This window comes from Staurois parvus, unplaced genomic scaffold (assembly GCF_062004578.1).
Source record: "Staurois parvus isolate SC_StPar_1 unplaced genomic scaffold, SC_StPar_1.0 ptg000694l, whole genome shotgun sequence".
Lineage (NCBI taxonomy): Eukaryota > Metazoa > Chordata > Amphibia > Anura > Ranidae > Staurois > Staurois parvus.
Window position 1 is genome coordinate 6977029 of NW_028318490.1, and position 14638 is coordinate 6991666.

The window sequence follows — 14638 nt, forward strand, 5'->3', positions numbered from 1 at the left end:
GAAACTAAGTACTGCTTCATCATCTGGTCATTGAAGTCCACTCCTCCCATGTTAAGGTTATAGTCCTGGACACAGAGGGGATTCTCAACAACACCAGCTGACGTGGCAATTTGGATGGTTGTGTCTGCGTGAATGGAAGACAGGATGAAAACATCCCATTAGTCCTTCCACTTCACTGCGAGCAATTCATCATTTCTCAAGCAGGCTTTTTCCTCCTTTCTAAAATGGGTATTTACAAGCCATTCGGAGAAGCTCCGGCGATTAGGTCGCACGGTGCCACATGCGCCAAATCCAGGATTGTACAAATGTTTAAATAGTGGCATGCTTGAATAAAAATGATCCACATATAAGTGGTACCCCATATGGAAAAAGGATGACACCAAGTCCCAAATTATCTTGCCACTGTTCCCCATGTAGTCTGGGCATTCAGGGGGCTCCACGAAACTATCTTTACCCTTGTAAATCTGAAACTTAAATGTATAGCCTGTTGCCCTCTCACAGGTCTTATATATCTTGACCCCATATCTGGTACACTTGCTGGGGAGAAATTGTTTGAATGCAAGGCGGCCAGAAAAATTAATGAGGGACTCATCTGTCTCATCTGACATGCTCAGAATCCTATAGGCCTCTTCACTAGAGTACCTTTCGTTGGGCATTTTGGCCAATAAATTTATAGGTACCTAGTACGACTCATGGGAAAAAGAGCACCTGGCTTTCAGGGATTGTTTGAACTGCTACAAAAAAATTTACTTACAAGTGCTAGCAGAGATCAGGCCTGATTCTGCGAACACTGCAGTTTTGTATGCAATACTGTATATCAAGTAACAGTGATCTACTGACACTGCATTTGCTGGGGGAGAGTGTGGGAGGGGTAAGCGTAAGGGCTAAATGTAGGTGCTGGCAAGTGTCAGGGCTGATCCCACTAGTGCTGCATTTTGGGGGACTCTATACTAATACAAATGCTGGTATAGTGCTGATTTGATCAAAGATATTGATCCATTCAGACACTATACTAGCAATGGAGGTTTATGTGAGCGTTTTCCTGGTAATCAAGGGGTTAAATGTGATGACTGATGTAGTGGTGGGCAAACTGACGCTGTCTGGGAGGGATGCTAACTGATGCTAATGCTATCTGAAGTCGCCGGTGACACTAACTGTGTAAGTGTGCTGTTTTACTCACGTGTGTCTGCTTTCTTCTCTCTCTGGCACAGTTTCCCTTTACATTACAGTCCACAAAGCTCCCCTTTACAATGCAAGTGGAAATTAGCCTGATTAAAGGGGAAGGCTGGGAACTATGATGTAAGTGGGGGATCTGGTTACCAGAGACCCCCTTGTATCAGAGTTCTCCCTTACATCAGAGTCTACAGGGTCCCCCCTGTAAGGGAACTCTGTGAGTTCAGATGTAAAGGTGATCTCTGTGGATTCAGATTTCGAGGGGAAATCTGCAAGTTCAAATGTAAGGGGAAATCTGCAAGTTCAGATGTAGGGGGAAATCTGCAAGTTCAGATGTAAGGGGAAATCTGCAAGCTCAAATGTAAGGGGAAATCTGCAAGTTCAAATGTAAGGGGAAATCTGCAAGTTCAGATGTAGGGGGAAATCTGCAAGTTCAGATGTAAGGGGAACTCTGCGAGTTTGGATGTAAAAAGGAACTCTGTGAGTTCAGATGTAATAGGGAACTCTGCAGATTCAGATGTAAAGGGGAACACTGTGGACTCAGATGCAAAGGGGAACACTGCAAGTTCAGATGTAAAGGGGAACTCTGTGTATTCAGATGTAAAAGGGGAACTCTGTTGAATCTGATGTAAGAGGGGACTCATAATTAAATCCATATGATTAGAAAGGTTATTTAATCACAAAATATATGTATAGTGTATACTATTCGAGTTTTGCTTGAAGAAAAGGTGGCAACCCTGCACAAGACAGTAGGAAGAGGGCCTGCTGCAGACCATGTAAAAAGGGTTCCACTGCCAGACCATATTAAAGGGCCCTTATGACAGGACTAAAGGACCTCAGGATCAGTGGGAAGGGACCAGAGGTCAGGGGGGCTAGGGCCCTGAAGGTTCTAGTTATGCCTCTGGTTCTCAGTGAACTATGGTGCTGTTGAGCACTCTAGGTAGTTAACTGAGCTTACTGTCAGAGTGTAACTGCCTGCCCGTACTGGAGGTATGGGCAGACAGCTACACAGTCTGCAGGACCATGGCATTACACCCATGATTTGCTGACCATGGGTGTAATGCTTTACATGCTCCTAACAAAAAAAAAATTAAATGCATATTTTTTTATCTGCAAAACTCTTTACACAGAGCCATAGAATATTCCCATTATGCAAGTTCCTGGAAAAATGTGGAAGTTTGTGCTGTAGCAACTACCATCTAGAAACCAGTTTAAACGCAAGTCAAAACATATACATCACCAGCACACCAGGGATCTTCAAAATATTGTCCAAATGTTTATTAAAACAATCACATTACAGAGGTAAGGCTTCATGCACACTGGATGTTTTTGCTGTCTCTCCTAGATGACTTTCCTCCTGGCAGTGGTGTTTCGGCATAGAAAAATGCTTGATGCTTGTAAACGCGTGTAACGTTTGGAGGTGCTAGGGTTGCACCGATACAGGTTTTTTACCAGCGAGTATGAGTACCGATACTTTCAGTCACGTACTCGCTGATACCGAGTATCGATACCTTTGCAGTGCGATTAGAGCCCACAGAAAATGAATGGGCTCAAATCTCACTGCAAAGAATCACATGCAATTTAAACAGGAATAGGATTGTGATTCCTGGCTGAACTGCATACAGTTTCCCCCACCACTTTTGTGTGATCCAAGTATAGAAAGACAGGGAAGCACCATCTAAGAAGTGCAGCAATGAGCAAACAAATAGTTTATTAATGTTATAACAACTCACATGTTAAAAGTACACAATCTATATTACATGTCAAATCCAAAACCACAGCCGCTTGTGGTGCTCACAGGGCTGGGGGAGATGTATAGGCAGTCCCCCTATACCCACAGGGGTACCAGGACTCACTACATCTCCAGCCCTGTGGACACTGAAAGCAGCCATGATTTTGGATTTCACATGCAAGATATATTGTGTACTTTTAACATTTGAGTTCTTAAGGATGGGGCATTATTCCTCCAACTAATACCAAGGATGGGGCACTATTCCTTCTTCTGATACCAATGATAGGGGACCATTCATCCCACTAACATTAATTATGGGGCAATATTCCTCCCACTGTCACCAGTGACAGGGGTAGTGCTGCCCCCCCTGAAAAATGCCGTCCTAAGCAAATGCCTTGTTTGCCTTGTGGTAAATACACCCCTGGATGGAGCACTATTCATCCCACTGACATCAATGATGGGACACTATTCCTGCCACTAATACCAATGACTGCACACTATTTTTCCTTCCACTGACTACAAGCACTATGTCATTTTTTTTTACTCCTACTGACGCTGGGACATTTTCTACTCCCACTGGGCCCTCTGGCACTCCTAAAGTCTGAAGGACAGTAAACTGGCCCTTTGTTTAGAAAGTTTGGAGACCCCTGACATAGACTAACATGTAGCATGTAGGAGTAACAGTCACTGGCCCTCACAAATGTCTCTTGGCACTCTGACGTGGCTTCTGTGGAAAGCGAGAGCCTTAAACTGGAGACGTAGCAGGTTTTGATTGGTCCTTCAGAGGGAGTCACTGAGCCAACTCTCACCCATTTAAAAGAGCTGTAGGAATGCTGAAGTGTTTAATTATACTCCCTTAATGCCAAATCATATTTAAAGTATATTTCCAGATGAACCTGTTTTACAGTCCGACATCCAACATATTATGTGCAGAATAAAATTATGATCTGTCAGACACCACGCAGGCTATAGATCATATGAGTATTCACCTGCTGGAAACTGTAGCAGCATGTTTGGTATCTACTTGACTGCCATTTTCTAATACATTTGGGCAGACATTTGTCTTGAATGATCTATTGTCATTTCAGAATTTTGGATTATGAATAGATTGTAATGCATGTGATTACGGTGCAGTAGTACGGCAAGTGTCAGGATAAATCAGGCAATATATTGCCTATTGCAGGTCATGGCAACAACAGGGTTAAAAGCTGTCCTTTTGCTAGAGCACAAATATCAAATTAAATTTTAAACATTTCTTTTTTTTTTTTAAGAATTGTGAATTTGGAGAAATAAGGATTGCACGATATGCAATCCAACATTCCCCTTCTGCACACTTAGATTGAGGGTGTCCGATCGCATTATCTACACTCCTTTGCCCATGGGCCTTTTTGCTCAATTGATAGGTAAGGTCATTACTGCTTATAATATAGACAGCTACCTTAATGCAGGCTCACCTTATTGGGGGGATAGCGAAAGTTTGACTGTAGTGAAGTATTATTTTTTTATTTGAGGTACTTATATAGTGCTGTCAATTTATGCAGCGCTTTACATATATTTATTGTACATTCACATCAGTCCCTAACCCCCAAGGGGCATACAATCTAAGGTCCCTAACCTACATTCATACATAAACACACTAGGGTCAATTTAGACAGGAGCCAATTAACCTACCATCATGTCTTTGGAGTGTCGGAGGAAACCGGAGTACCCAGAGGAAACCCACGCAGGCACAGGGAGAACATGCAAACTCCAGGCAGATGGTGCCGTGGTTGGGATTCGAACTGACGATCATTTAGTGCCAAAGTAGATTCTGTTTATATTATTATTTAAATGTACATGGTGCTGACATATTTCAAAGCACTTCATAGAAGAGAATGTACCATTCACATCAGTCCCTGTCCTTAACAGAGCTTACAGTTTACTTACTTTATTGCAGTCATGTAAACACAATAAAACCAAACTGGGTAAAAGCCAGTCATTCTAACAGTGAGTTTTTGAAATGATAGTATTGCTTGGGGAAACTGAACCAAGGATGCCAGTGCTGCAATGCAATAGTAAATAAAATCAAATAAGTTACAGAATGAAAGTTAGTGATTTATATCTGTAGTTATTTGAAATCCTTTTCATTTCTGTCATCTTTCCACAAGAGGTCACCAGAGATCTTCACCATCACTATCACCTACTGCCTTATGGCAATGGAAAAGACAAAGAATTGTAATCATCTTCCTAATCTGAAAGACCTTATTGTTTTTGTTGTTTTGTTTTGATTAGTTAATGGATAATTTAGGCTACTTTCACACCACTCCTTTGCAAAAACATGATAAAAATGCATATGTGGTTTTGCCATGTTTTTCTGGCTTTTCCAGTGAGTTTTTCACCTGTTAAAAAAGGACATCTGACTCAAAAACGACCCCAAAAACACAACCTTGGGTGCGTTTTTTTTTTAATGCATTTTCCATTCATTTCCATGGGGAGGTTGTTTTTACTGCACCAAAAATGCAGCAAGCAGGACTTTGAAAAATGCAACAGACCAGTGTGAAGAGTTCCATACAATACAATGGTCATGCATTTTTCAGAAGAAAAACAGATCAGTGTGACAGCTGCCTTAACCACTTGCCCTCCTGAGAATTTTCCCCCTTTCCTGACCAGGCCATTTTTTGTGTTTACGGCGCTGCGTTACTTTCACTGACAATTGCGCGGTCATGCAACGCTGCACCCTAATGCAATTTACGTCCTTTTTTCCCACTAATTGAGCTTTCTGATCACCTGTGCATTTTTTTTTTGCACTATAAAAAAAAAAGGCTGACAATTTTGAGAAAAAAAACAATAATAATATGTCCAGTAAAAATTTTTTAAAAAATCAAATTTTGTCAAATTTACACCAAAATTTATTCTGCTACATGGCTTTACTAAAAATAAATCGTGTAAATTAATAGGTTTACGTGAAAGTTATAGCATTTACAAATGGCAGTATATATACTGGGATTTTTTTCTTATTTTTACTAGTAATGGCGGTGATCAGCAACTTATTGCGGGATTGGTGGACATTCTGACACTGAGGAGAACTGACTTGGTGTCACTAATATTCCCAATGACACCAACACAGTGATCAGTGCTAAAAAAAAAGCACTGACACTGTACTAATGGCACTGGGCAGGAAAGGGTTAACATGAGGGGCAATCAAAGGGTTAACAGTGTGCTGGTAGTGTTTTACTATGGGGCGGTGTCTGTGTGCTTCACTGTGATCACACTATTTTGGATGGCTGTGCTGTGCCCAAGTTGACAGGGAGGAGAACTGTTAGTAAACAAAACAGTTCTCCTCGTCGGAAATCACCGGGTGCCAGCAAGTAGTCATCAGCCCGGACCCGGTGTGTGACAGCTGTGGACGCGAATGGCGGCGCAGCTATGGCTGTGTTGCAGTGTGAATGGGAAACAGATAAAAAAAATTGTTTCCTGTGTGTCCCTGCGGTGACAGACGTTTTACTATGTGGTAAAACGTCTGCCACCGCATATAGTGTGAATTGGCCTTTAAGAATCACGTGAAGCTTGGCGCCCAAAAAAGAGCCAACTGAGATGCCATCTTTAAATTGTGGGACACCAGGCTACAACCAGCGCTGTAATAGCTGCAATTCATTACATTTTGTTTTTGGGTTTATTACAGTTGTGCTCAAAAGTTTGCATACTCTGGCAGAAATCGTGAAATTTTGGCACTGATATTGAAAATATGACTGATCATGCCCAAAAATTGTCTTTTATTTTGGTATAGTGATCATATGAAGCAATTTATTATCACATAGTTGTTTTGCTCCTTTTAAATCATAACGTTAACAGATATCACCCAACTGGCCCCGATCAAAAGTTTACATACCCTGGAATGTTTGGCCTTGGTACAGACACAGGTTAAAATGGCAATTAAAGGTTAATTTCCCACATTTGTGGCTTTTTATTTAAACATTTTTTAACAGAAAAAAATTCTGACACCTAAAAAATGTAAAGAATGTAAATAAGAATACACAAAAAAGAAATAATAAAGTTACTAATAGCAGTATGGGGTCTATGTACAAAAACATTTGCTATACAAATGTGATCTTCTATGATCGTATGCGACATCTAGTGGTGATATTACAGCTTTTTTTCCTCCAGATTTAAGTGTTTAAAAAATTCTGCATTATGTCCACTGGATGTCACTTACAATCATAAGAGATAAATATATTAAACAAAATACGGCAGGTTTCATTGGGGCCATACAATTGTTTGTTACATTTGTACAGTGGACCTTTCACACAAAGACCACTTAGTAGATAAGTAATAAACTACACCAGAAAATCCACACCCTCAGAATAAAGAAAAAGTAAATCCAAGTAAATTTTGTTTAACCACTTGCCGTCCAGAGGATTTACCCCCCTTCCTGACCAGGCCATTTTTTGCGATATGGTACTGCGTTACTTTAACTGACAATTGCACGGTCTTGCAATGCTGCACCCAAATAAAATTTATATCCTTTTTTCTCACAAACAGAGCTTTCTTTTATTGGTGTTTGATCGCCTGTGCATTTTTTATTTTTTTGCGCTGTAAACAAAAAAATATGAAAATTGTGAGAAAAAAAACAATATTTTTGACTTTTTGCTATTAAACATGTCCAGTAAAAAAATCAAATTTTGTCATAAATTTAGGCCAAAATGTATTCTGCTACATGTCTTTGCAAAAACAAAATCCCAATACGTGTAAATTAATTGGTTTACGTAAATGTTATAGCATCTACAAATGGCGGTATAGATACTGGAATTTATTTATTTAATAATAGTAATGGCAGCAATCAGCAATTTATAGTGGGATTGCGGCGGTCATACTGACACTGGGGGGAACTGTCACTGACATTCTCAGTGACACTAATACAGTGATCGGTGCTAATAAAAAGCACTGGCACTGTACTAATTATTATTTTTTTTTTAAGTCCGCGAACGTGCGAAAAAACTAAAAACCCGTAAATGTACAAAAAACGTGCAAGTGCAAAACACCAACACAAAAAAGTGCACTTAGGGGTGTGCTTTGTCCACCCCCCGAAGGGGTTGGATCTCTACCCTGATCCCCGGGGTACGAAGCTCCTGACAGGGACAAGGTTCTCGTGTGGTCCACCTAGCCAAAAGGCCTGGTGGACCCCGTTCCTTGTGGCCAGCCGAAGTCAGCCACCAAGTACTTAGTAAGGGGGCTCTCCCGAAGAGAAAACCCCCTAGGGACAGGGGAGGAAGGAACCAAAAGGCCACACATCCTCCCCCTAGACTTCAGGGTAGGCCCAAAGATCCACACCCTACTGTCCGTGAGAAAGAAAACACACACAAAAGTGAAAAAGTGACAAACGTGGGAGGTAAAATAAATTAAATAAATAAGCGAAAATAAAAAAGTGGCTGTGCAATTGTGCACTGGCTAGGCCCTGAGGCCCGTAGCAAAAAAAATTGCCCTGGACTTAGCCAAAAGGCCTAGCCCTAAAAGGCGCAGTGCAGAAAAAGTGTTTGAAACAGTGACCATGTGCACGTTTCATACGTTGGGGTCCCACACCCAAGTGTTACTAGCAGCACCCCTGAGGCGACCACTCTCAGTTGGCACTGGTTCGCGGACTCTCTGCCTCCCCGGCCCCTGGCCAGACAAGGTAGATCCGTTCGAATCAGGAGGTACTGGGCCCCTCTGGCGTTCCTGGGGAGAATTACTCCCGGGTCCCAACAGCCTGTGGGCACCTCGGTTTCTGTTCCAGCCCTGTATTAACCATCAGGACCCCCATCCTACCAGCAGGGGTGCTATACAACCAATCATCCCCGCAAGCAGGAACGATGGTGAAGCACCCCTACTGGACACTGATAAGAACAGATACTACACTTGATCTTAGCCAAAAGGCCGAGAAGACTGTACTAATGACACTGTTCAGGAAGGGGTTAACATGTGGGGTGTGTGTTTTACTAGGGAGGCATGCTATGTAGAGCAATACAAAGCAGCATGCTGGAGCTGATAGGGGAGAGATCTGTATTGTTTACATACAGACCTCTCCCCAGTCAGTGATAGTCGGTGATCACTGGGTGCTGGCAGGGAATCTCTGGCCGAGTCCCGGTGCTTGACAGCTGTAGCCTCCCTACCCGGAAATACAAAATCACATATATATACGTGATTTTGCGTAGTCCTGTCGCCCTGTAGCAGTAGTTCTGCTATAGGGCGGTCAGGAAGCACTCCACTCATCTCTTTATTTGGCTCCTGGCTCCACCACATGACATCCTACAGCTGCAAAGGAGGTTGGTGCTGGAACACTTTCCAGATGTTTTTAAGCCCAGCATCTGTCACTGGCTGTGGGTCCTATTCTGGTTGATTTGTGAATAATGAATTATCTCCAGTTAGAGTTTCAAGCCCAATATATCTTATTAGATCTGGCTCATTGCACAAAGGCCTCTTGCCCATCTGGCCTTACCCCCTCCCATGCCTCACCATTGGTTAGAGAGTTGGCCATCATAGTCATGGGCAAAAACTTATACAGAGAAGGTGGAAAGGGGCAGGCCAGAGCCACAGTAACCATTAGACGTGGTCATGTTTTGCATGTCAGCATTTTATGAATCTTAAAAGAGAAGTATGGGATTTGTTTTTACTTCAAAATCATACTTACCTAGGTGGATACTGTATGGTCTAATGCTGCATCTGTCCCCCGCTGCCTCTAGTGGTGAGAACTGAGCGATCTGACACCTCTGATCTCTCATTTCTCCCTGCCGCTCTGAGCAGAGAGTGGGGACTGTCAGTCACTGCTGTCTGCCCTGCCCCCTGACTTTGACTTTATAGTCGGGATCTTTCCCCAGCCTGGACCGGCTGTCAGCTGAAAACAGATCACAGGAGTGCAGAACGAACTGTACTCCTGTGATCCATAGAAGTACAGCCAAAAGAGCTTTGGCTGTACTTCTCCTTTAAATATATGCCGCTACAGACTTACAAAGGAATACATTAAAAAAATCACAACAATACAGTTTAGTAATAATAAAATTAAAACTGAAGTTTAGCTATAAGAAAATCTCTATAGCTTTAGGGAGCTAACTTACCTGTAATGAAGTATGTCTCACATTGTGAAGGCAACTTTATCCTATATAAATCTTCTGTGCAAGGATAGTCAGTCCTCTTCCTGCTGCTGAACTTCTGTTGATGCAGAGGATGCAGGTCTTCTGTGAAGCTGCTGTGAAAAAGTTCTTGATGAGTACCTGTTCCTGTCTCCCTCCTCCTCCATTGAGAAACATTATTTCATTGCTTTCACTGCCTGTAACATGTTCTGGAAATGAGGGGGAGAATCCTGTGACTCATCAGACTCTCCACCATTCACAGATCGTCTTACAGGCAGTGAAAGCAATGAAAGAACATTTTCTCTGTGGAGTTGGAAAGATTGGGTCCTCCTCAGGAATGTTTTCACAGCAGCTTCACAGAAGACCTGAAGTTATTAACTCCCATGGCACTGGAAGTTCAGAGGTAAGAAGAGAAGGCGGCACCCTGCACAGTAGATTTCTATGGAATCGGGTTGCCTGAACATATATACTTCATTACAGGCAAGTTAGCTCACTAAAGAGAGAGTAACTTTTGGAGCTAAACTTTAGCTTTATAAATAATAGCTTAATATACATTAACAGACGTATATTTCTGTTTTTTAATTTCAGGTATTCTATCCGAATAAAGATAATGAACTGCTACATGTAAATAAATCTCAAGGTGCAGAAGTAAGAGCATACCAGATTTCATCTTCACCAAATGACCTATTTTATTGCACAGCTCTAAGTTCAGCAAAACATGAAAATACTGGATTTTTGCTAAGTATGTTTTTTTCAACATTATCATTTCTTAAGGAGGGCATATGTCTGAGTGTGGAGTTCATAGAATCTTATTCAAGTCTGTGATATCTAATTACCTCAAACATACATCTTTGATAAGTGCCAGAGTGGAATCCTAGTACAACAATAAGAGATGATTAGTGGAATATAGTGTGACAAAAAAGACCAGATTTAAGAATTTTAACTGTGGTGGAAATGTGACAAATTCTATATAACTCCCCACTAGAACACAGCTCAGTTTAAGACACAAAGCAGAGAACGTTGAAAGCAAAAGCAGTATGTCATAACTCTCTAGCAGCATCATACACAGGTACTTAGAAGAGTCTTCAAAGCCTATTAATGGAGCCCTGTTATAAATAATGTCTTGCTAAACAATTTGGAAGAAAATACACATTCTGGCCCGGGTTTTATCTATCAAAGCCCACCTCTGGTTCATATTTCATAATTAAGTCTATAATGGATATACCTTCAAAAACATAGTTGTACTGATGTATATAAACATAACAATTAGACACCAAACCTAGAGGGTCAAAAGGCTGATGAGATACATTACACCTTCTCAGGATGACATAGATAGGATTCATATAATATTTGGTGTCTATCAAATTGTAATTTCATTCCATTCAATAGCATGTTGGGTGCCAGACCGCAAAACCCTGTCATCTAGAAATGTAGATGTTAGAATAACTGGTATTAAGGGAGTTTCTGCTGAACTATAACACATCAGCACCCCTACATCACACCCTGCAGATCTGTGATTGGGTGGGGGTTGGCTTACTGACATACCCTAAAGAGTCAACAAAAAACTGCTGTAATTGGCAGTTGCAGCTCTTGCCTCTATGGAAATTATGAAAGAATTCTAAGGCCCCTTTCACACAGGCGGTTAGATTTCAGCTTTTAGCTGTAGTTAGAGGAACTTATTTACCGGAGGTAAATGCAGACCATGCATCCATATGGCTCCAGTCACACAATGTGTTCAGCAACGATTTCATAAAATATGGTTTTTTGCATTTAGGAAAAATAAAGGTGACAGTGTCCAGAAGGGATGTACCACAGCTATCTATACATAAACGCAGTTAATCGCAGTGGAAAGAAAAAAATAAGTAAACAGTTGCTATAGAAAAGGCAAGAATTTACTACCGCAGCTAAACACAGCCATATGTAAACACAGATAAATAAGATAAGTAATCGCAGATACAAGCTATGTACAAACGCAAGTCATCTCTATGCCAGGAGCATTGGAATTTCAAAATAAATAACATGCATTTACAAGCGGCAGAACAACCACCCGTGTGAAAAAGGCCGTAGAATAAGTTATGAAAGCCAGTGACTCTAATACACCAGATTTTAAAATCGAGAAAAAACTATGCACAACTAAAATGTATATACAGTGTGTATATGTTATATGTGAACAGCCTGCAAGCACTTAGAAGTGTTTCACATCCAAAACTATAAAAATAAAGTGCAGCACTATCCAAAATATATGAATGATAAAGTGCAATCAGCAAAGTAATGTACAGTATACTAGCTTATCTCAAACATTCAAAATGCGTGTCATACATTCCATCAAGAAAATCCAGTGCAAAACAAATAGTGCAGCCCAAAGCCACTAAAGTAATACAAAAACCATGTATATATTTTCTAAACGTTTTCAAATGATCTTCCTAGAACACTCTTGCTGTGCCCAGATCTTCTTGATTCTGTGCTTAGACATGTGCTCTCCCTCCACCTAGTGCTACTCAAACTGCTCACCCTAAGCATAGACCCGTTGTATTATACAGTTGTGTCCAAAATTATTCAACCCCCACTGAAATTGAGTGTTTTGGCCAGTTTGACATTGCTTTTGATCATTCAGTCATCTTGCTTACATTTACATTAAAGAGGCACTTGTAGGTCAGACAAATATAACATAACAGTTATAATGAAATAACCACAAATGTCTTTTCTGTGCTCACAGCATTATCAGTTTTATTCAACCCCCAAGTGACATTCAATCTTAGTACTTAGTACAGCATCCTTTTACAGTTATAACAGCTTTTAAACGTGAAGCATAGCTTGACACAAGTGTCTTGCAGCGATCTACGGGTATCTTCGCCCATTCTTCATGGGCAAAGGCCTCCAGTTCAGTCACATTCTTAGGCTTGCGCACTGCAACTGCTTTCTTTAAGTCCCACCAGAGGTTCTCAATCGGATTTAAGTCTGGTGACTGCGATGGCCACTCCAAAATGTTCCAGCCTTTCCTCTGCAACCATGCTCTAGTGGACTTGGAGGTATGCTTGGGATCATTGTCCTGTTGAAAGGTCCAACGTCTCCCAAGCCTCAGGTGTGTGACGGACTGCATCACGTTTCCATCCAATATCTCCTGGTACTGAAGAGAATTCATGGTACCTTGCACACGCTGAAGCTTCCCTGTACCTGCAGAAGCAAAACAGCCCCAAAGCATGATTGACCCTCCACCATGCTTCACAGTAGGCAAGGTGTTCTTTTCATCATAGGCCTTGTTCTTCCTCCTCCAAACATAGCGTTGATCCATGGGCCCAAACAGTTCTAATTTTGTTTCATCAGTCCACAGAACACTATCCCACAACTTTTGTGGTTTGTCCACATGGCTTTTGGCATACTGCAGTCGACTCTTCTTATTCTTTGGAGACAGCAAGGGGGTACGCCTGGGAGTTCTGGCACGGAGGCCTTCATTACGCAGTGTGCGTCTTATTGTCTGGGCTGAAACTTCTGTACCCACATCTGACAAATCTTTTCTCAGTTCCTCAGCAGTCACACGGGGACTTCTCTCCACTCTACGCTTCAGGTAGCGCACAGCAGTCGAAGTCAGCATCTTCTTTCTGCCACGACCAGGTAGCGTTTCAACAGTGCCCTTTGCCTTGAATTTGCGAATGATGCTTCCTAAGGTGTCTCTTGGTATGTTTAACATCTTTGCAATCTTCTTATAGCCATTGCCCTTCCTGTGAAGAGAAATCACCTCTTCTCTTGTCTTCCTGGACCATTCTCTTGCCTTCACCATGTTTGTAACCACACCAGTAAATGTCTAGAAGGAGCTGAGTATCACAGTCATTTTAAAGCTGCCTAATTGGTGCTTATTATGCTTGATTGCTGCTCGGTGACATCCACAGGTGTTTTCAATACCTGATGGAAAGCACCTGTATGAACCTCTGTTCTTCAGAGTGGTAGTCTTTAAGGGGTTGAATAATTGTGGCAATGAAGAAACCACATAAGAACCATTTACTACTGTATTACATAAACAATTGATGTCATTTTAGTTGCATTTGGGTAGTTACAACGTCCTTGTAGGATTTGATTCTGAATACAATTCCAAATGTACACTATAGTCCCTAAACCCCTTTACAGCATTGGGGGTTGAATAATTTTGGACACAACTGTAGGAGGTCTTGATGAATGTAATGGTTAACAGCTCTACAGCCAGGCTCAGATGTAGCAGAAAAATGTTACAATAAAGGGTTAACCTCAAGCCACTCCAGGAATCAAGCCATTCATAAAAGAGAGCAAAAACCACAACAATAGTGCTTACTGCTAGTATTTCTTACATCCGCTATAGGGCAAGATAGGACATTTACAGGATGATCAGCATGCAGTGTGTTAAAGGTATTTAAATATCCAGCAATCGGAAGAACCAATGATACTGTATACTTAGTCATTGTGTGTTCCTAAGTAATAGCCCCTCTCTGCAGTGATCACCAGTTTCTAAATGTCAATCAGCGTGCTGATGTCATTAGGCTCTGCCCTTTATGCGTTACTTCCTATGGGACTTTCTATGGGTACTCACTGTCCGGCACCATAGAGCTCAATTGGCATTTGCCATTGAACACCAGAATTTGTGCTTTTCACAGATGAGAGCAGCTTCATCCTGAATACGTGA

General features: G+C 41.5%; 1 protein-coding gene and 1 pseudogene across 2 annotated transcripts in view; one reads left to right on the forward strand and one right to left on the reverse strand.

Moving 5' to 3' along the window:
- LOC149446251 (protein lin-54 homolog) overlaps positions 1 to 14638 on the forward strand; it is a 141900-nt gene that overhangs the window by 7501 nt on the left and 119761 nt on the right. For both annotated transcript variants that reach the window (XM_089652772.1, XM_089652773.1), the window contains exon 2: positions 10576 to 10729. In XM_089652772.1, the coding sequence (XP_089508898.1) occupies positions 10576 to 10729 (154 nt within the window). The remainder of the gene's footprint in view (positions 1 to 10575; positions 10730 to 14638) is intronic.
- On the reverse strand, positions 8644 to 8806 carry LOC149446252 (U2 spliceosomal RNA; annotated as a pseudogene).